The sequence below is a fragment of the Salvelinus namaycush genome, chromosome 15 (genome assembly GCF_016432855.1).
Source record: "Salvelinus namaycush isolate Seneca chromosome 15, SaNama_1.0, whole genome shotgun sequence".
Lineage (NCBI taxonomy): Eukaryota > Metazoa > Chordata > Actinopteri > Salmoniformes > Salmonidae > Salvelinus > Salvelinus namaycush.
In genome coordinates, this window is record NC_052321.1 from 19255089 (window position 1) to 19276777 (window position 21689).

Sequence of the window (21689 nt, forward strand, 5' to 3'; positions counted from 1 at the left end):
TTACCCTGTCCCTATGCTCAACTTACCCTGCCCCCATGCTCAACTTACCCTGTCATACTAAATGGAGGGAGACAGATAAAGGTTTACTATGTTACGTCTATCCCAGAGTCCAGGTTGGCTCAGCCAACCCACCCCTTGCTGGGTCCCTCAATTCGGTTCTATATTTGTGTGAGATGTCGAGGGAGAGGATCACAGACAGACTCCCATTTTGGCAGGGTGAAGGGAATGAGGATCTGTAAATGTCCCTGCCCACCGTAGGTGTGTGGTTACCCAGTGTGGAGTGTGCGGAAGTGCAACATCAGTGAGCTAACATGTCTTGGGGCTGTGTTGGGCACAGGGGTGGTGATGCGGTGCGTAATGACTTCATAAACGTGCGCCACAGTCGAGCCACAGTTACACACTGAGAAGCTGTTTGTTGAAGTGGTGGAGTAGTGAAATGGTGGGCAAGGACTTCATCAACTCACTCCACAGTTTGGCCACAGTCTCACAGAATAGTGTGTCTGGGACATGGGGTGAATCGATATGGTGGCCTCATAACCATGCGCCACAATCACACATAGCAAACCAGTGTTAACGAGTGGTGGAGTGGTGGACAAAGGCTTAATAAACATGCATCAACAGTCCAGCCACAGACCGACACAGCAGCCTTACCTACCTTGAGCTGAGCTTCATTTAACCCCATTCACAGAATTCCTCACCAGTGGCTCAATTATGTTGCCTGATGACTCAAACGTAATTCTTCCGCTGCTCTATGTTTGCTACATAGAGTACTGGACTGCCATTGTTTAAATCATTTGTGGTGATGTCAAAATGAGGGGTGTTGTACAAATCAGTCATCAGTGATTGGATCATCTCTAACCAATCAAGAGTATCAAAGCCAATTATGAATTTTCAAAACCCCTCTTTACCCACATGTGTTCTTGGCTCTGGCCCAACCCATTGGTTTCTGGGACCAATCAGAACGGTTAGAATGTGTTTGTGTTCTAGACATTCATGGGGAGGAACTCAGATTGCTGAGAAGAAACTAATGTCCGTGGGCATGGCATAGCGTTTGGCTGGAGCAAGGAGATTGGGTAGCCAGGCAATCAATTCTGCCTAATAATAGTAATTAAGTAAATCTAATTTTACACAAGGAAAGTAACAAAAGGGAATTTGATCACAATTAACAATTGTAAAAGAAACAGAACATCGACCTAAAATTACTGTGTTTAGACAGCAACCCAATTCTGAGATTATTTCCACTAATTGGTCTTTTGACAGGGCCCGTTTTCCCAAAAGCTTCCTAAACATAGAATCACAGTGTTCATCCATCTCTCCTTGACCTTTGATCATTTCACAGTAAAGTTGACTACAAATACAAAGTTGACTACAAATACAAAGTTGACTACAAATACAAAGTTGACTACAAATACAAAGTTGACAACAAACGCAAAGTTGACTACAAATACAAAGTTGAATACAAATACAAAGTTGACAATGTCTTTGCAGTTCTTACAAATAAGCAAAGGATAAAAAGATGCTTAAAATGACTGTATTAAAAAAGAAAGCCTACCTACAGTATGGCTATAGGTCTATATATTTCAATGATGTTGAAATCAATTTCATGTTCATTGAATTGAGTTTTTTTTGGCTACAGTCTAATCTTTGCCTCAATTTATTTCATGATGTGTAGCCTAACGTGTGAAATGATGCCAAATCTTGATTTCGTGCATTATTTAGGGTAAGCATTAGCCACCTCCATATTTGCTGCCATACTGTAGGTGATAATATTTCTCTAGGAGCTGATCCTTCGTCAGTATTGTGGGATAATTCTAATGTTAATGTAAGATTTGAATGGAGAAAGCTGACCCGAGAGCAGCGCTGTCAATAAGATACTGTATGTTCATAATACCTTTTTAGTCTATTTGTGCAATGCATGACAGTAACAAAACACATTTTGAATGTGAATACTAGCTGTGACTAGCTGTAGCTGTGATCTGGCTCTGGCAGGGCTCTGAAGTGGTGTGATACGGCAGTTAAACTGTCACTGGGGGGAACTATAAATCTGCTGCTGAAGGTGAATGTAGCATGATGTTGCTGCTGCCACAGGTGTGTTGTCTGCCAGTTAGTTCCTCTGTATTCTACATCCGTCTGTCTACCGTATCTCACCCATCCAGAGGAGGCTGGGTCTACGGCTCTTGTAGCCGGACACAGTTGGCTGAGGCTAGGCAGAGTGAGTCAGCCAGTCGGGGATGTGTGTGTGTCTGTGTGTTGGGGGTGGGGGTGCTGTCACTTTGGCAACACCGAGGCACATATTGCAGCAATTACCACAGCGGAATTTTTTTTTTCTGCAACATGCAATTACTACAGATTAAAGATTGCCTTCCTAGCATCAGAAGAACTCGCCAGAGAGAGGAAAATGGGCCTGTGCGTGTGTGCGTGTGCGTGCGCATGTGTGTGTGTCTGGGCATGTATATTTGCCTGTGTGTGAGACAGACAAAGAGACAAAGAAAGAAGATAAATTATTATAAGTCAAACATAAAAACCTCAAAGGTGGATGAGTTGGTGCATTTATAGGGCACAATAGAGATTAAGGTCATGGACATTTATGTCCATCTTCCTCACCATGAAGCTAAATATTCATATTGGACGATAAACAAGTCTCGTGTTAAAGTGTATGATTTACCAACAACTAATAACAATATGATGTCAATGTATATGGTTCAAAGCCAAATCAGACATGGCAGTATAAGGGAGTTGATGAACCAACCTTCAGGTCAGGTCAGCAGTCCTCAACAATACATCATACTGGTTCCCCTAACTCAGCAAGACAGGACCCACAACACACACGCAACCAACTAGATCAGATCTCAACCAACTAGATCAGATCTCAACCAACTAGATCAGATCTCAACCAACTAGATCAGAACTCAACCAACTACATCAGAACTCAACCAACTAGATCAGATCTCAACCAACTAGATCAGATCTCAACCAACTAGATCAGATCTCAACCAACTAGATCAGAACTCAACCAACTACATCAGAACTAAACCAACTAGATCAGAACTCAACCAACTATATCAAAACTCAACCAACTACATCAGAACTCAACCAACTACATCAGAACTCAACCAACTAGATCAGAACTCAACCAACTACATCAGAACTCAACCAACTACATCAGAACTCAACCAACTACATCAGAACTCAACCAACTACATCAGAACTCAACCAACTAGATCAGATCTCAACCAACTAGATCAGATCTCAACCAACTAGATCAGAACTCAACCAACTACATCAGAACTAAACCAACTAGATCAGATCTCAACCAACTAGATCAGATCTCAACCAACTAGATCAGATCTCAACCAACTAGATCAGAACTCAACCAACTACATCAGAACTAAACGAACTAGATCAGAACTCAACCAACTATATCAAAACTCAACCAACTACATCAGAACTCAACCAACTACATCAGAACTCAACCAACTACATCAGAACTAAACGAACTAGATCAGAACTCAACCAACTATATCAAAACTCAACCAACTACATCAGAACTCAACCAACTACATCAGAACTCAACCAACTAGATCAGAACTCAACCAACTACATCAGAACTCAACCAACTGCATCAGAACTCAACCAACTACATCAGAACTCAACCAACTACATCAGAACTCAACCAACTAGATCAGATCTCAACCAACTAGATCAGATCTCAACCAACTACATCAGAACTCAACCAACTAGATCAGATCTCAACCAACTACATCAGAACTCAACCAACTAGATCAGATCTCAACCAACTGGATCAGATCTCAACTAACTCAACCAAAACCAAATGTGCTCATATAATAACACAGCTCTGTTTGTGACTTTACCATCAATAGTACTCTTAGTGGCTTTCCAATGAATAAACACCACACGCAACCACATCACAGCCTTCTGACTGTCATTGTGGGGCGAGCGTACCCGACAGATGATGTGAGGGCGGACCGATGGTGACATGGGAGTTCACAGAGAGAGACCCCAGAGCAGGCCCCGGAGGTGTCCCCTTGAACTGCAACTAAAAGACAGGGGTGACAGGGGTGGGGTCTGACCACGGGGTTAACCCTACACACTGATCAGATATAAACCTTTAAATCAAATTCATACGACTTTAAACTATTTCTTACACAACTATTTCTTTGATCGGGTTTTGATATAGAATGTCAATGTGAGGTCACACTACAGAAAAGTCTATTGATCTTTGAATAAGTATAGTTTTCATGTTTCATGTTTCATCTAATTTAATTGCATTATTATGCAATTATTCCTATGTAGTACTTCACATTGTCTGTTATAAACATAACAGCCTTTATAAGAGCTAGACACATACTAGGGAGTATCAGAAAGGGAGTATATGAGTGCTACTACAGAACATACAGCACAATCACCCCTAGTCCTGTCTGCAGCAGCCCCCTCTAGAGGAGAGGGACACATAACTCTCTGTCTGTCTGTCTGTCTGTCTGTCTGTCTGTCTGTCTGTCTGTCTGTCTGTCTGTCTGTCTGTCTGTCTGTCTGTCTGTCTGTCTGTCTGTCTGTCTGTCTGTCTGTCTGTCTGTCTGTCTGTCTGTCTCACTCTCTCTGTCGCTTTCTGTCTCTCCGTCTGTATCTATCTCTCTCTCTCTCTCTCTCTCTCTCCGTCTGTCTCTATCCCTCTCTCTCTCACGTTCTCTCTCTCCATCTGTCTCTATCCCTCTCTCTATCTCTCTCTTTTTCTCTCTCGCTCTCTCTCTCTTTCTCTCTCTCCGTCTGTCTCTCTCTCTCTCACTTTCTCTCTCTGTGTCTGTCTCTCTGCCTTTCTTCTGTGTCTGTCTCTCTCTGTGGGTGTGTCTGTCTCTCTGCGTCTCTCTGTGTCTGTCTCTGTCTCTCTCTCTCTATCTCTATCTCTCTCTGTGTCTTTCTCTCTGTCTCCCTCTCTCTCTGTCTCTCTCTATCTCTCTGTCTCTCTCTCTGTCTCTCTATCTTTCTCTGAAACACAGAACGTGTGATCATAATCAGTATCTTCATGTACATACTGTACATTATTTGATACATGATGTTTAAAACAAGGAAAGGGGGACACGTTAAATGTCTCTGAGTGTGTTGATAACAGTGATAATAACAGTCATCTGACTTGAAGGCCTCTTCGTCATGACTAATGTCTTTACTCAGTTAGTTACTGTATAGCTAGCTGTCCTTTAGTGTGCATGAATAAAGTGTTGCAGCACCCAGAGACAAGACAGAGACATCCCCCAACAGCCATTATTTTACTCAATTGATTCAGAGGCCTTTAATAAGCCCTTGGCTACACTCTGCACCTTTTAAAACATGTAGGCTGTGGATTAAAGATGCATGAGCTGAATGTGCTCATTGTCTGAGTCTACAACTGCACTATTTCACCTAATCACACTTACATAGTAATTAGCTGCTGGTTTCGGAGATGTTACAGACTCATTCATCATTGTATGTGATATATATTATATATCTGCTTATATTTATTTAACTTGAATTTAACCAAGGAGACACATTGAGACCTAGGTCTCATTCACAAGCGTGCCCTGGGAACAGTCATATCAGCACACAAACAATTATATACAAAATGCACAAAATATACACAATATATACATACACGATACACTACAGCCATTATAATCAAATAAAACACATTCATCACTATAAAAATCCTTAACCAATTCCCTAAATTGACCCAGGGACACCAAATCATCCAAACGAAGTGCGAACTGGAGACTGTTCAACATATGAGAGGCCTGATATGAAAAAACAGATCTCTCGAACTCTGTGGATAACCTGAAATTCTACATTTCAACAAGATGGTTAAGTATGTTGGAAGCTTGTGGAGTATATGGATCCCGAACTTTCTCAAGAATCACAGGGACACACTCTTTTCATGCCACTTTGATACAGCTACGACCAGAAGTGATTTTCTTAGCAGGTTAGGAGAGCATTTTCTCTGATCATAACCCTTTTCCTAATCTTAACCTTATTCTCCTAACCTGCTACGTTAATTCTCCTAACCTACTATGGAAAAAGTCCCTTCCGATCATAGCTGTATCAAAGTGGCGTAAAAATAATGTTTCTGAAGAATCACATGCTGTCACGATCGCCGTAATGTGGATGAAGAGAGGAGGACCAAGGCGCAGCGTGATAAGAATACATTCTTCTATTTATTTAACGAAACGAAGAACACTTAAACAAACTATCCAAAACAACAAACGAACGTGAAGCTATATATTAAACAAGTGCATACACAGGCAACTTAAACATAGACAATAACCCACGAAATCCCTAAAGAATATGGCTGCCTAAATATGGTTCCCAATCAGAGACAATGATAAACAGCTGCCTCTAATTGAGAACCAATCTAGGCAACCATAGACATACAAACACCTAGACAAGACAACACTCCATAAACATACAAAACCCCTAGACAAGACAAAACACATAAATCCCCCATGTCACACCCTGACCTAACCAAAATAATAAAGAAAACAAAGATAACTAAGGCCAGGGCGTGACAGTACCCCCCCCCCCCCCCCCCCCCCAGCCTAGGACTGAGGGGTAGCTCAGGACTGAAAGGCAGCTCCGGACTGAAAGGCAGCTCCGGACTGAAAGGCAGCTCCGGACTGAAAGGCAGCTCCGGACTGAGGGGTAGCTCCGGACTGAGGGGTAGCTCCGGACTGAAAGGCAGCTCCGGACTGAGGGACAGCTCAGGACTGAGGGGTAGCTCAGGACTGAGGGGTAGCTCAGGACTGAGGGGGAGCTCCGGACTGACGGGCAGCTCCGGACTGAAGGACAGCTCAGGACTGAGGGGTAACTCAGGACTGAGGGGTAGCTCAGGACTGAGGGGCAGCTCCGGACTGACGGACAGCTCCGGACTGAAAAGCAGCTCCGGACTGGCGGGCGGCTCTGGCAGCTCCTGACTGACGGGCGGCTCTGGCAGCTCCTGACTGGCGGGCGGCTCTGGCGGCTCCTGACTGGCGGGCGGCTCTGGCGGCTCCTGACTGGCGGTCGGCTCTGGCGGCTCCTGACTGGCGGGCGGCTCTGGCGGCTCCTGACTGGCGGGCGGCTCTGGCGGCTCCTGACTGGTGGGCGGCTCTGGCGGCTCCTGACTGACGGACGGCTCTAGCAGCTCAGGACAGATGGGCGGCTCTGACGGCTCAGGACAGACGGGCAGCTCAGGCGGCGCTGGACAGACGGGCAGCTCAGGCGGCGCTGGACAGACGGGCAGCTCAGGCGGCGCTGTACAGACGGGAGCAGGAACAGAGCATACTGGACCCTGGAGGCGCACAGTAGGCCTGGTGCGTGGTGCCGGAACTGGTGGTACCGGGCTGGGAACACACACCTCAAGGCTAGTACGGGGAGCAGGAACAGGGCATACTGGACGCTGGAGGCGCACAGTAGGCCTGGTGCGTGGTGCCGGAACTGGTGGTACCGGGCTGGGGACACGCACCTCAAGGCGAGTACGAGGAGCAGGGACAGGGAGTACTGGACCCTGGAGACGCACTGGATGCCTGGTGCGTGGTACCGGCACTGGTGGTACCGTGCTGATGACACGCACCTCAGGGCCAGTGCGGGGAGGAGAAACAGGGCGTACAGGGCTCTGGAGACGCACAGGAAGCCTGGTGCGTGGTGTTGGCACTGGTGGTACTGAGCTGGGGACACGCACCTCAAGGCGAGTGCGGGGTGCTGGAACTGGAGGCCTGGTTCGTGGCGCCGGCACCGGAGGACTGGTGCGAGGGGCTGCCACAGGAGAGCTGGTGCGTGGGGCTGCCACAGGAGAGCTAGTACGTGGGGCTGCCACAGGAGGTGCAGGACTAGGGAGGCGCACAGGAGGCCTGGTGCGTGGGACTGGCACTGTCATTACCAGACGGTTAGCACGCACCTCAGGACGAGTATGGAGAGCTGAGTCAGGTAACATCAAATCCCGGACACGCTCCGTCGGGCGGATGTCGTGCCTCATGCACCAACACAGCAACTCCCTCATTTCACTCTCCTCCAATTTCCCCATTAATTCCTTCACAGTCTCTGCTTCACTCCCCTTGCTCACCTCCAATTCCACCCCGACTGGCTCTGGTTCCATCTTCGGCTCCTCACGGTAAGCACGGGAAGTTGGCGCAGGTCTCCTACCTGAACTCGCCACACTCCCCGTGTGCCACCCCCCAAGAAATTTTTGGGGCTGCCTCTCAGGCTTCCAGCCGCGCTGCCGAGCTAGCTCCTCATAATGCCGCCTCTCGGCTTTCGCTGCCTCCAGCTCTGCCTTGGGGCGGCAATATTCACCCGGCTGTTCCCATGGTCCCTTGCCGTCTAATATTTCCTCCCAAGTCCATTGCTCCACAAAGCGCTGTTCCTTCCTTTCACGCTGCTTGGTCCGGTTGTGGTGGGTTATTCTGTCACGATCGTCGTAATGTGGATGAAGAGAGGAGGACCAAGGCGCAGCGTGATAAGAATACATTCTTCTATTTATTTAACGAAACGAAGAACACTTAAACAAACTATGCAAAACAACAAACGAATGTGAAGCTATATATTAAACAAGTGCATACACAGGAAACTTACACATAGACAATAACCCACGAAATCCCTAAAGAATATGGCTGCCTAAATATGGTTCCCAATCAGAGACAATGATAAACAGCTGCCTCTAATTGAGAACCAATCTAGGCAACCATAGACATACAAACATCTAGACTAGAAAACACATAAACATACAAAACCCCTAGACAAGACAAAACACATAAATCCCCCATGTCACACCCTGACCTAACCAAAATAATAAAGAAAACAAAGATAACTAAGGCCAGGGCGTGACACATGCGTATACTTGAGTGTAGGTGATTCAATTTCTGATTTACCCAAAATTAGTTTTAAGTCTTTAAAAAAGAAAGTTAAAGTGTTTAATCTCATTATTAAACGAGTAGCCTGGTGCTCATATCTGAATCAGCTAACTGGAAGTTGATAAGATGAGGAGTAATTGGCTTTAGATCAATTAAGAACACATAAATATGCTATGATAAAAACTGCCAATGTGGTTTTTGATGGTCTACATCAAAACGGGCAACAATGACCACCAACTGCGATGTGCTGACACATTATGTAATCATCGTTTGAGAAAGCATCAGCAATCGGAGCTCAGAATCCCCATACAAAACGAAACAATCTTTACCCAGTCTCTCTGAAGCATTACTTTTCAAAGTCTCTCTATAGTCTGTGTGTAAACATCCAAATGCTAGAATATGATTTGGCTTTGGGACGAGGGACAGAATGCTTTGATGACTTACATCATGCTTGGAATACTAACCACTGACACTCTTGTCATATCAAGCAGCAGAAGTCCATTTCATAGCAAACTTTATTTTTTTAAATATAGCAGCATTTCAAGTCTACCACAGAATTCACCATTGGTACTGTACAAAAAAATATCCTGAGCACAGTTGTAGAGCTCATTTAATCCAAGAGATATAAAAGTCAATTTCATAGGAGTCTTCCATTCAGAACACTCATATTTCCACTGAGCAGAAAACCCCCGGCTGAAATAGGAGAAGACACTTTTCGGAAGGAATGCGTTCTGTGGGTTGAGGGTCAGGCTTGTTCTGTAATTTGTGAATGTACAGAAATGTGCGACCGCCACAGCCACTAAAGATAGAAATCTTTGTCTTATGTCATCGTTTAACCTCAAACTATTTCTGATTGCTCCATAGCCCCATTTTTCTAATGAAAAGCACCCCTCCAATGGCACATGTACACACGTCTGTAAATATCTCATGGGTTTATGGGGTTACTGGGGTTCATATTGAGAATTAACATTTCACGTTTGTATCTCCTCACATATCTGAAAGTGTCTCCCCATCCATCAAAACCTGTTTGAAGTGACATCAGACATATGAAATATGATGGGTGGTGGGCATGGTGGGCATGGTGGAGTCAGGGGTAGGTTTACAACTAACAGGCTTGTTGTGGGTTTCTCAGCGAATGGGGATGATGTTCTAACTATTAGCTTTTACATTCTGCTTCATTATCAGCCAAACCATATGAAAATGGAGAGGAAGAAAACTTTGATACTCTCTTTGATATGCCATGATTTGGGGTGTTGGTTGGCCTCTGCAGGGCAGGCAAGGCAGGCTTAACTAGGCTCATTTTAAACCAGGCCTCAAGTGGAAAAGAAAAGGCAAATGCTCTTTCATTTGAAAACCTGTAGTTCCTCACAACATAGAGATAGCATGGCTGGAGGTGTATATGCCAGCGCACAGGTCATAGTAAGAGTTAATATGAATTTGAGAAGGAAACTTCTCATATTCATAAGGAATCTATTAATTTTGGTTGGAGCACTTTTTATCCTTTCTTACTCTAACCCTCCAAATTCTTTCCATACTGGAGGCCTGTAGTGTTTATACTGGGCCTATAGAGGCTATAGCTGAAACCTCTGTGTTTTAAAAGTAGAGGGTAAAAACGTCTAGTACGTGAGGTTGGCCTGGGGTATCAGATATCGTCCAGGAGTTCTGCATTCGGTTGAGCTGAACCCACTCGAATCATTAAAAATCGTTCAGGGGCACGACGGGCTCCGTCCTTAGTCTCTGTGCGGCTGAAACCGTAGAAACTGTCTGTTGAAACGTAGGAGTCTAAATAAGACAGGCGCCCGAAGCGCGCATTACCGCTGCGCAGGGTAGTCGGTCGTGTGGTCAGATATTAATAATGAACAGAGGCAGGAGGACGAATGAAATATCCCCGATGTATTTGTCCCACTAGCGGACAATGATAGGCGATACTTTTGAAGACAGTAGGTCCTGAAGATGCGCCCTGCAGCTTCAGCTAACAGCATATACATTTTATGATAATTGCATTATTATAAGTTTACAACAGTTAGTTACTCTCTAATTACTTAGATATAAACTCAGAAGATTTTAGGCATAGTATTTTATAATTAGAAGAACGATCTGTTTTAGACAGATGTCCAGTGTTCTCCAAAAGGCACATGCCTTGATATTTGCGGTCATTCAGTGCGGTTGTAGCAATTAAGAATTTCACATTCTCTCCTCATAAAGAAACAGGCTTGCTGACAGCTCGCCCAGTTGAGGTCTCACCCCACTATGCAGTCTGCACTCTACAGACAACAGCCTAGCAAATAAATGTATAGACTATGGCTGTGATAATTGTTATCAATACGTTTGGCGCCAATTCGTGTTGTTAAAATATGATTTCAAATGGCTTCCCTCCTAACGGTCTCCGCGTGCATGAAGAGTGTATAATCTCCTCGTCCACTCTCCCCACAAGACTCTGGCTTTATCTGTCTGACTGACATCAGTATAATAAAGAAAATGAAGGGTAAATCTAAACCCACTCCCTTCCCTACCCAACCCACTCCATCCTATCTAAAATAAACAAAAGCACACACACACACACACACTTTGCATATTCAATAGAAATAGGGGGAAAATATATACGGGTCATTTTTTCCTCAGGACCGTAGACTAATGATTGTCAATCAGGTATAATTATATATCAAACACGTACCTAAATGAATAATCCCAATGGGAATTAACTTCAATAAGGCATTATAGACTTAGATAGCGCACCAATGCAATAATTGGGAAAATTGAAGACAAACAAATAAGTACCCCACACGTGCTTTGGTAGGTAAGTTATAACATTTTACTTCAATGACTTTCAAGGCATTATCCGATCCCATGATGTGTTTTATGTTATTTATTTCTGACAATAGGGCCTAATTCTGATGGGAGCGGTTTTTAATGGGTTTGTGCATCTCACCACAAAAAATAACCCCAAGAATCAAATGCCTCTTGATCCAATAAACAAGTTATCCACAAATATTTTACATTTAAAACGCCCCCTTACATTTAAAACCCCCCCTCTTTTCCCCCCACAATTAATATGTAGGCTAATCTATAACGAATGTGATTGTAGATAGCCTGATCTTCTTAATGATTTTCTGGGCCTTTACTTTTATATGTTTACTAAATAACTGCTCTTTGATATATAGATGGGCTATACAGTATGTCATGTCTTTGTTTATTCAATAATGTATTGTGTGTTGGACAAAACAGCAAATATATAATAATAATAATAATAATAATAATTCATTTAATTTGTAAAGCGCTATTGTCACACCCAAGACGTGATGTAATGTACTGTAATGTCTCCATACATCTGTGGAAAAAAATATATAAATGATTTCCTAATCGAGGCTATATAAGAGTAAAACAGTGCATGGTACATTTATTCGTAACTTGTTAAGAACCTAAAAGGTGGCATTAAACGAATAGAAAATTGAGTGGTTTTATTTTGCATTTTAAGCCTACTTCAATGCAGAAAAGAATGGAACGGACGAGCAGAATTCCAGCACATGGGTCAATTGACTAAAAAAACTTTACGCTCGACACAGGTAGGCCTAATAATTGTCGTCTAGGACCCACGTTTTGTCGTCTTGGAGCAAGCTAGTATGTAGTATATATGTTGCTTTTTCAGATTTTCCCTGATGGTACAAATGCCGTTTCTCCCTCCATACCCCTTCTGTACTAAGGCAGGTCCATTTGGCAAAGACAAATGCGCCAACTAGCGTCTGTGGGCCATCATTGCATGGGAACGAGTAAACGGGGTGTGCCGTTTCATGTGCCATACACTGACTAACCTATTAAATGATGGAATTCCAATTAATATTTGCCTGTGGTTAATGTATTTTGGCAAAATTGTAGTTGTTATGTAAGCCTATGGAGGAAATTGCTTGTATGCTTTAATTCGTTTTCATTTGGTGTGATCGAATCATGGTGATAACACAATTATATATAATTATAAATATTAACAAATATGCACCTATGCATATTACGTAAAATGTATAGGCCTATATTATTAATGTATACGCATCCTTAGCCTAATTTATTCTAATTCCTTGGATATAGGAACAAATAACATATTAAAAAGAAAAGAACAAATTAAAATAACAAAAGCATATTGCTAAATATGTATTCCACATATTTAGTGAGTAGGTGTCTAACCCCAGCAGCACTACAGTTAATGTAATGCAGCCTAAGCCTATTGGGCCTACTCTCAATTACGTGATACTAAACAACAACAAAATCATCCGGTAGATGCCTTTGGCTTTGACGTTCTCTGAAAACTCAAGGGTGAATTGCATAAGGGACAATAATGGGAAAATCATAATAAATTCACAACTCATATTGATAAATAAACCATAGTTATGTCATTTGAAAGGTGCATGAACCCCTAAAATGATCAATAGCTCATTACGGTTGATTGACAATTCTGCATTTAGAAATAGCCTATTGCTTTTCGTAAAAACAAATAGGCTAAGGGTATAGGCCCATAATAAGATCATATAGCTGCATTATATGACTGGCCTATTTTCCCTAAAGACGTTGGTCTCTTCTGCAGTCACCAAATACATGTGTATGCTTGAATTATTGTTTTCTTTTCACTCTGTATGTAAACGCACTGCGGTGATGTACTAATATAGGCAGAATGCATTATGTGATTCTATTTATTCAAAAAGTGGTTGCCTATATTATTTTTGCTGATGTCATATAAAGAAGGAAGAGGGATCAGTCATAACACAGAATGTGTTTTTTTAAATCTTCAATTAACAAATAACTTTTGGGGGGAATTATAACTGGTTCACCATTCAGGTGAGAACAGTTGCTATAACTTTAAGTATAAATATAGTCTAACTGTGCAAAACATTATAACATCTAATGTAGATACATAATGTAGAAAAGCACAAATAGATAGTATATTATTAATAATGTATCGTGTGTGTAAGGCAGAATAAGCAGAGAGCGCTTTCACTTCGCCTATATTCCGAAGACTTTGATTGGTCTAATGAAAGCCCAACCCAGGCGACTCATTGGTGGAAGTTATCGCCACACTCGAACCACTAACACTAAAATTACTTGAGTAAATAATATCACAGCACTCTTCACTCTCGCACCACCACTCACTCAAGCGCGTCTTTGTTACCTTCAACTGCGTTAACTACAGCAAAAGGACTACATTTATACAGATATTCAAGATTATTTCAACGTAGAGACAGAATAGTTTCAAGAAAATAGTTTTTGGATCTCGACTTACTTTTTAGTTTCATTAAGGATAACCGGTGGCAGGACATGTGATACGGATGAACAAAAAACATTGAATATAAAGAAACTTCACATGAAACCATCGGACTTCTGCGTCTTGTACTTCGCGTTGAGAACTGTGAATTGCTGAGTAGCCTCCATACTCTGTTGTAGCTAGCCTACTTTGTTGAGTAGGCAACATCTTCAGTGTGTGCGGCGAGGTCTGGCGAGACCCAAAAAGCCCAATTCAATCGAAGGAACTCATTCAGTCACCGAAGGTGAAACAAGATATTTGGAAAATTCTGCTATAAAGTTGAAGCCCTAACAAGGAGCACTCGACTCGTCAGCTTCCGTGAATATTGCAAACGATTGGATTTCATAGTTTTCCTTTTCACTGGACGTTATTAATAATTGTATATTTTTGCGTTTGTCGATCAGTCGATAGATTGTTAATAATGTTTCTCATTGTATAGATATTTATTTTGTAATATGAGGCCAAAATCTTATTGCGGGCGGGCATCGTATTAAATGCTGAATAGTGCAGATAGAGTGTAAGCCTTATAGGCAACCAGAACAGAGCACTGTGGAAAAGAGGTCAGATCTAAGTTTGCGGTTTCGTGGTTTTGCTGTAGTCAGTGAGAAGCAGAAATCAACTCGATGTTTCTCATGCAGCTACATCCTGAGCAGATGATATAACACGCAAACATTCAACTTTATCGTGTCTGCAAGATAAAAAGTCTCTTCACTCACTGGACAGTTCAGGATTTATTGTGATAGATTAACCCGGGAAGCTGCGTGCGCTCAGCTCCATCATCGCGTAAACCGCTGGAATTGACCGAGACCAAAGGAACAAGTGTCAGAGAGCGGGAAAAATACATATATTCTCCAAAAAAAGAGCCCTGAACACTCGTCAAAACCCCTCGAGAAGTGGCCTTGACCAACGCTGTTGTGATGCATATTCCCGTAGACCCTAACACCACCAGACGGTTCACACCGCCCTCCACGTCGTTCCCCTGCAGCAAGATTGGAGACGGCAGCGGGACCATGGGCACCCCTGGACCACTGAGGACACGACCCGAGGCCAGGAATGTGGTGGACGTCCTGTCAGACCACGCTGGCGAGCTGGTCCGTACAGACAGCCCAAACTTCCTCTGCTCCGTGCTGCCCTCACACTGGAGGTGCAACAAGACACTCCCTGTGGCTTTCAAGGTAAGGTAAATTATGCATAATTACAAATGGGCACTTATGAAGTAATGACCGACCTAATGATGTATTACTGTAGGCTACTGCAGAAAAAGCGTAAAATACACTTTTTTAAGCTTTCTTGAGTATGCTTCATTTCGCTAACAAGGCAGTTACTTACATTAGTAGGTCTATTACAATTACTTTTACGCAGAGCCCTATTCTGTAATATAGGCCTAAATAATTGAATTAAATAAAGTTGTCAAAATTATAGTGGCCTGCCAAAGTGATAACTTGGCATAATTATCTTGTTTCTTTTTTGCATTGTACTTACTTGAATATGAGATTTAGAAAAGTGTTTGGATTTGCAAGAACTGCAATGACATACAATTAATCAACAATTAGCCAACAATATAGGCCCTAATACAAATAATGATAATTTAATAACAATAATTCTAATGATAACATATATTATTATACCTGGTAAGCTAGTTATTTTTAAATTGCTATTTTGAAAGGTTTTGCAATGCAGAAAAACACATTTAGGCCTATATTACGAAGCAATGAAATTATGCTACATTGAACGTTATCAATTATATTTATACACCAGGACGTGAATAGAATTTGTGGCCTAAAAGTGTAATATTTAGAAAAATAGACAAGCCTATATCTATTTGATTTGTATCATATCCACGTGTAAAAATGCTTGATTAGATCGCATAGGCCTACTTATTTAATGAGGAGTATTTGCAAAAATTATTTGGGAAAGTGATTTGGATATAGGCCTATCAAATGTCAAAGTAATTTACATAGCTTTAAAATATTAGTGTTTGAATTGCAAGCTTGTTTCAAGAAAGCATCGTACCATGTAGTTGTAACCTAATAGCACAATAGGCCTATATATTTTGACCAAAATATTTGCTAACAATATCTAAAAGGCACATTTTTTTATGGATTGGAAATCAGGTCTAATATTTATGTGTTTTATGGTGCGTTTTTTGATTCCACCGGATGCGGTTTGTTGCAGTCTGTATTTGGTTTAGCATGGTGACCCCGGTTGACCGCGTTGAGTTCTCACAGGTTGTTGCACTCGGTGATGTGCCCGACGGGACTCTGGTCACGGTGATGGCGGGGAACGACGAGAACTTCTCTGCAGAGCTGAGGAACGCGTCTGCGGTGATGAAGAACCAGGTCGCCCGCTTCAACGACCTGCGGTTCGTGGGCAGAAGCGGACGAGGTGAGCAGAGGGAGTCACGCACCTATATCCTTAAACCATGAATAATATTTGGCCTACTAAATGAAATCAATAACTAACATCGCATACAAAACACCTGTCGGCATGCGTCATAATTGCACTGACTTGCAAAACTTAGCCTGAGTAGATCTACTTTTGGTAATCTATTTTAAACAAAGAAAGTGATAAAATATTTTAACAGATAAAATAAAAGTGTTAGGGATTGTGAGAATCAGATGAATTCATCTCCCGAACCAATTATAGCTGCAAGATCGCACCATCATTGCGCAGGTATAATTATGGGGATTATCAATGTTTATTGGAACAAAAGAAAATCCAGAACACAATATGATTATTACATATTTTAAGATGTGGTTTGATCATTCTTTATCGACAAAGAGCGAAGCCCAATTTCAAATTATAGCCTAATGCTCAGCCAAGCATTGCCACAAGTTCTTTTTATAGGACTAGTCCTAATTGACCATCAAGCACGCCCCCCTCAAAAGATGCTCGGGATAGTAGCAGCAGCATATATTCTACGAACATTGCACCATTGTCCAAATAAACACATCGCCTGGACCAGAATATTCAGTTCAAGGCTTGGCATTTCTAAAAGCTTGCCTGTTTACACTTCTAAAAACTAGTTCTCACATAGCTGACATTCCACCAGAACCAGAACCTTCTCGTATCCCTCTCCTTCCTCCTGGCCCTAGTGCTCACATATTTCCCTTAAATGTTACACTTTAAATAGTTGCAGACTGATGAATGGAAAACGCTCTAGTCTCTGAATTAAACGTACCTTTCATTTCTGTAGTCAATTACCCCACCCCAGGATTCCTTTCCCCCCACAGTCTCTTTAACAAGAGATGCCTTTTTATGAAAGCGCTGCTTCATAGCCTGGGACGAAAAACGGACCATTGCACGATCTCCCTCTCTCCCCTTTCATGCAGATGGGAGAGCTCGAGGAAGCTCGTGCAAGAATCTGCCTTGTTGAACAATAAACTGTCGCTGTAAGCCTTTTGGACAGTCTGGAATAGATTCTCTCAATAATTCAAATCATGCCCACATTTCAGCCCATCAAAGTGGTGGTCCCTTTAATTTACAAACTTAAAAGGGAGCCATATCAGGAGGCAATTTTAATTCAGCAAGCTGACTGTGGTGGTTATGAACAAAGTGTGTATGTTCCACAAAAATCTGTTTATTTCCACAATTAATTAACCAAGCCAGTAAACCCTCACACATGCTCTGGTTTGATGTTCCTCCTGAAACTCTGTGTTACTGATGCCCTTCACTAACCAAGGCCTTCTCTATTCTGTCTACCCTAGGAAAGAGCTTCACTCTGACCATCACAGTCTTCTCTGGTCCCCCTCAGGTGGCCACCTACCACCGTGCCATTAAAGTGACAGTGGATGGGCCCAGGGAACCCAGACGTGAGTACTTACAGGGTACATGAGAATATTTGTCTTGTCTTATCAGAAGTCAAATGTACTGCTCTCATGAGCTGTGTGTAGAGGGATTCACAGAGAGAGAGAGAGAAAGAGAGCGAGAGAGAGAGAGAGAGAGGCTATTCTTGGCGTAGGGGGTGAGAGAAGGGGGTGCCACCATTGCAGACTAAAAGAGATACATGAGTCATATGCAGATGATACAAGAAAATGTAGCCGTGTGTGTCCATGAGTATGTGTGTGTACTGTCAGTGTATGTGGGCGGATCAACAACAGTTGACCAGCAATTGTAATCAATGGGAGACAATGCGGTGTGTTCGGTGGTGCAGCAGTGTGTGTGTGGTATTAGGGGGTGGCGAGGGGCACTGTCAGAGGAAACTGTAAAGCGTATTAAGGCATAACCCGAGACCGCTAAGAGGAGCTGTGTCTCCAAGCCGCAAATACAAAACACTTGTGGCCTCACCCTGCTGCCTTTGGTCAGAGGGTCGTACCTGGTTGACCACATAAGTGGCTCGTTGACTTAACACTCTAAAGAGATGGTGAGCTGCCTGCTGTGAGCTGTGCCAGTGAGGTCCAATAGGCTAGAGCTGTTAGCTCCATCATTTGGGCAGTGATGCATATCAATGTGGTTTAATGTATGATCATGTGAAAGACTGTGGAGGATTGTGTTACAAGGATGAGTCAACCGCTACAGACTCCTGGTGTGTGTCTGCCCATGCTTGGCTAGGAGCAGTCAGACCAGAGCATTGGGATTAATAGGGATTAATGATCACTCCTGTTGAGATATCATGTCCACTATGGTTATACTGTGCAGGTTTATAGTGGCTGCTGTGGATGGGTTGATTGCTATGCTCTGTGCTCATGTCTGTTAAGGGTTTTATTTGGGATAGGGTGGATTTAGCCCAGTCAAAACAGACCAACTGGCCAATGCAGGTAGGCAGGGGGTTCAGGGTGCCACATGGAGGGGATATGGGGTTCCTAGCGAAGGACGAGGGGGCGAAGGGCGAGGAGGCGAAGGACGAGGGGGCGAAGGACGAGGGGGTGAAGTGCGAGGAGGCGAAGTGCGAGGGGGCGAAGGGCGAGGAGGCGAAGGGTGGTGCATCGCCCCCCTGCCAGGCTGGAGGCTATTTGAGGAGTTGTTGGAAATGGAGGAGAACAGTGTGGAAAATGGGAGGAATAGATCATAATATCCACTGTGTGTGTGTGTCTGCGCGTGTGTGTGCTTGTGCGTATGTGTGAAATGTGATAGAGTTGCTGGCTATGTCTATGTGTGTAGTAAAGGACAGGTTGTATGTGTCTGCATGCACTGCTGAAGAAAAAGAGGCACTCAAGCTGTGTGTCTGTGTGTGTTCCTGAATGCATGCACAAGTCAGTGTGTTGGCTTCCTGTAGTTGGAAATAACCCTGCACATACCGTAAAGCTGTCTCCTCTCTGTCTCTGTCTACATGTCATGTCTGCACTGAAGGCGTCAGTGTGGCCTCGCTTATTTAATATACACTCCAGTGGCCAGGCCCCATCCTGCTATAAAGTGACATTGTTTAATTTTTAGGGAAGGGGAATTTTGCTTTAAAAGAGTGGACTCTTAAATCGAGAACAGCACCACCACATTTGTATTTGATAATGAGAATCCTTATATTTTTTCCTCCTAAAGATTTTAGTATTTAAAAAAAAAAACATTTAAAAACACACAACACAGATTGCTAGCCGACGATATCCTCAGCTAAAGTATGCACTACATGAGTTTAAGTGTACCATATGACTATCCCTCTATCCCTTTGTGAGATGAGCGGCCCCACCTTGGTTGGCCTGCAAACGTTCACCTGTCAGCTGGCTGGCTGGCAGAGCGGAGTGGGCTGGGCTGCTCAGGGCTTTACTGTAGCGCCTGCATTTGCATGGCTGCCAGGAGAGAAGCTGGCAAAGGAGGAGGGAAGTGCTTTTTTAATGTTTAACCTGACGGACAGGACTGAAGCTCCCCTGCGGCAATGATCTGCCAAACACACAGCCCTCATCTCACTCACTGATCAAAAACACATTCACACGTATGCACTTCGTCCCAAACACTGCCCTTGTTGTACAATAGGCCTTCAAGCAAAATCGTACAACGTGAACCAGTCTCTTTGATCAGAGCTCACCACCCTGTGCTTTCTGAGAAGCAGCTTTGTGTACGTCAATGCTCTGCATCAGAGAGAGAGAGAAGACTGCATCAGAGAGAGAGAGAGAGAAGACTGCATGAGAGAAAGAAGACTGCATCAGAGAGAGAGAGAGAGAGAAGACTGCATGAGAAAAAGAAGACTGCATCAGAGAGAGAAGACTGCATCAGAGAGAGAGTGAAGACTGCATCAGAGAGAGAGTGAAGACTGCATCAGAGAGAGAAGACTGCATCAGAGAGAGAGAAGACTGCATCAAAGAGAGAGAAGACTGCATCAAAGAGAGAATGAAGACTGCATCAAAGAGAGAATGAAGACTGCATCAAAGAGAGAATGAAGACTGCATCAAAGAGAGAGTGAAGACTGCATCAGAGATAGAGAGAGAGGACTACATCAGAGAGAGAAGACTGCATCAGAGAGAGAGAGAGAGAAGACTGCATCAGAGAGAGAGAGAAGACTGCATCAGAGAGAGAGAGAAGACTGCATCAGAGAGAGAGAGAGAAGACTGCATCAGAGAGAGAGAGAGAAGACTGCATCAGAGAGAGAGAGAAGACTGCATCAAAGAGAGAGATAAGACTGCATCAGAGAGAGAGAGAAGACTGCATCAAAGAGAGAGAGAAGACTGCATCAGAGAGAGAGAGAGAAGACTGCATCAGAGAGAGCGAGAGACTTGTGATAGAAAGAGAGCAAAACGAGATGACTGAAGTGTTGAGACCCTCCCTGTCATTGTCCCCCCACCCAACTCTCCCTCCCCCATCTCTCCCCTTTCCTCCCTGGGGAGTTCAGCTGAATTCATCTCCTAACTGTATTTAGCGTCCATTGTCTCTGTCTCTGTGATGACATCACCCGTCACATATCCTCAGAGGGGGAGGGGCTGTTAGTATTTATCTCACCCAGAGTGAATCCGTTCCTGAGAAAGATGAACTCACCAGATACAAGGGACACAGGGCTGGGCTGAGAACATACACGCCTGTGAAAAAACAGAGAAAAATGCCTGTTTGTTTGTAGCTCAACCCTAGGTGAGTGACAACATAGGCAGCCATGGTGGTCTACACTGTGTGTACTGTTGATAAACATGCACACAGACAGAGACATGCTGTGTATGCACATGCATCCATTCAGTCATCAGTGTTGGGGAAGCTACTCTGAAAATATAGTAGTTGACCAAACTACAAATGACTTCACACTGGAAGAACTTCAGCTACACTAAAGCTACCTTTAAGAAAAATATAGTTTAATGAACTAGTTACTGAGAAAAAGTAGTTCACTACATACAAACTGCTGTGTGATAAATTATCCTATCTAAATCTGAAATGTCATAGACAACAAACTGCAAGAACAGATCTCTCTGGAGTCAGATGTTAATGAACAGAATATGTCATTTGGCCTATTAAATACAAAAACTATGTTTCATGTGAGAATTATAGAGGGCTGATGCTGAAAAAGAAAGGAAATTCTTAACTACTTCACCCATCTTTTCTTTTCTTTTTGCAAAAAAAGTAATGTGTAGTTCAAGTTGTTAGCTACACCGCTACATGGCAAAACAGTTCTTTAACTACCAAGA

At 43.2% G+C, this 21689-nt stretch overlaps 1 protein-coding gene across 1 annotated transcript in view; it reads left to right on the top strand.

Annotated features, from left to right (window-relative positions):
- Positions 1–14009: 14009 nt before the first annotated feature.
- The window catches only part of LOC120060275 (runt-related transcription factor 3-like), a 53096-nt gene continuing 45416 nt past the window's right edge, over positions 14010–21689 (top strand). The window contains exons 1-3 of the mRNA XM_039009456.1: positions 14010–15329; positions 16383–16539; positions 17862–17966. Coding sequence (XP_038865384.1) covers positions 15072–15329; positions 16383–16539; positions 17862–17966 — 520 coding nt within the window. The 5' untranslated portion in view covers positions 14010–15071. The remainder of the gene's footprint in view (positions 15330–16382; positions 16540–17861; positions 17967–21689) is intronic.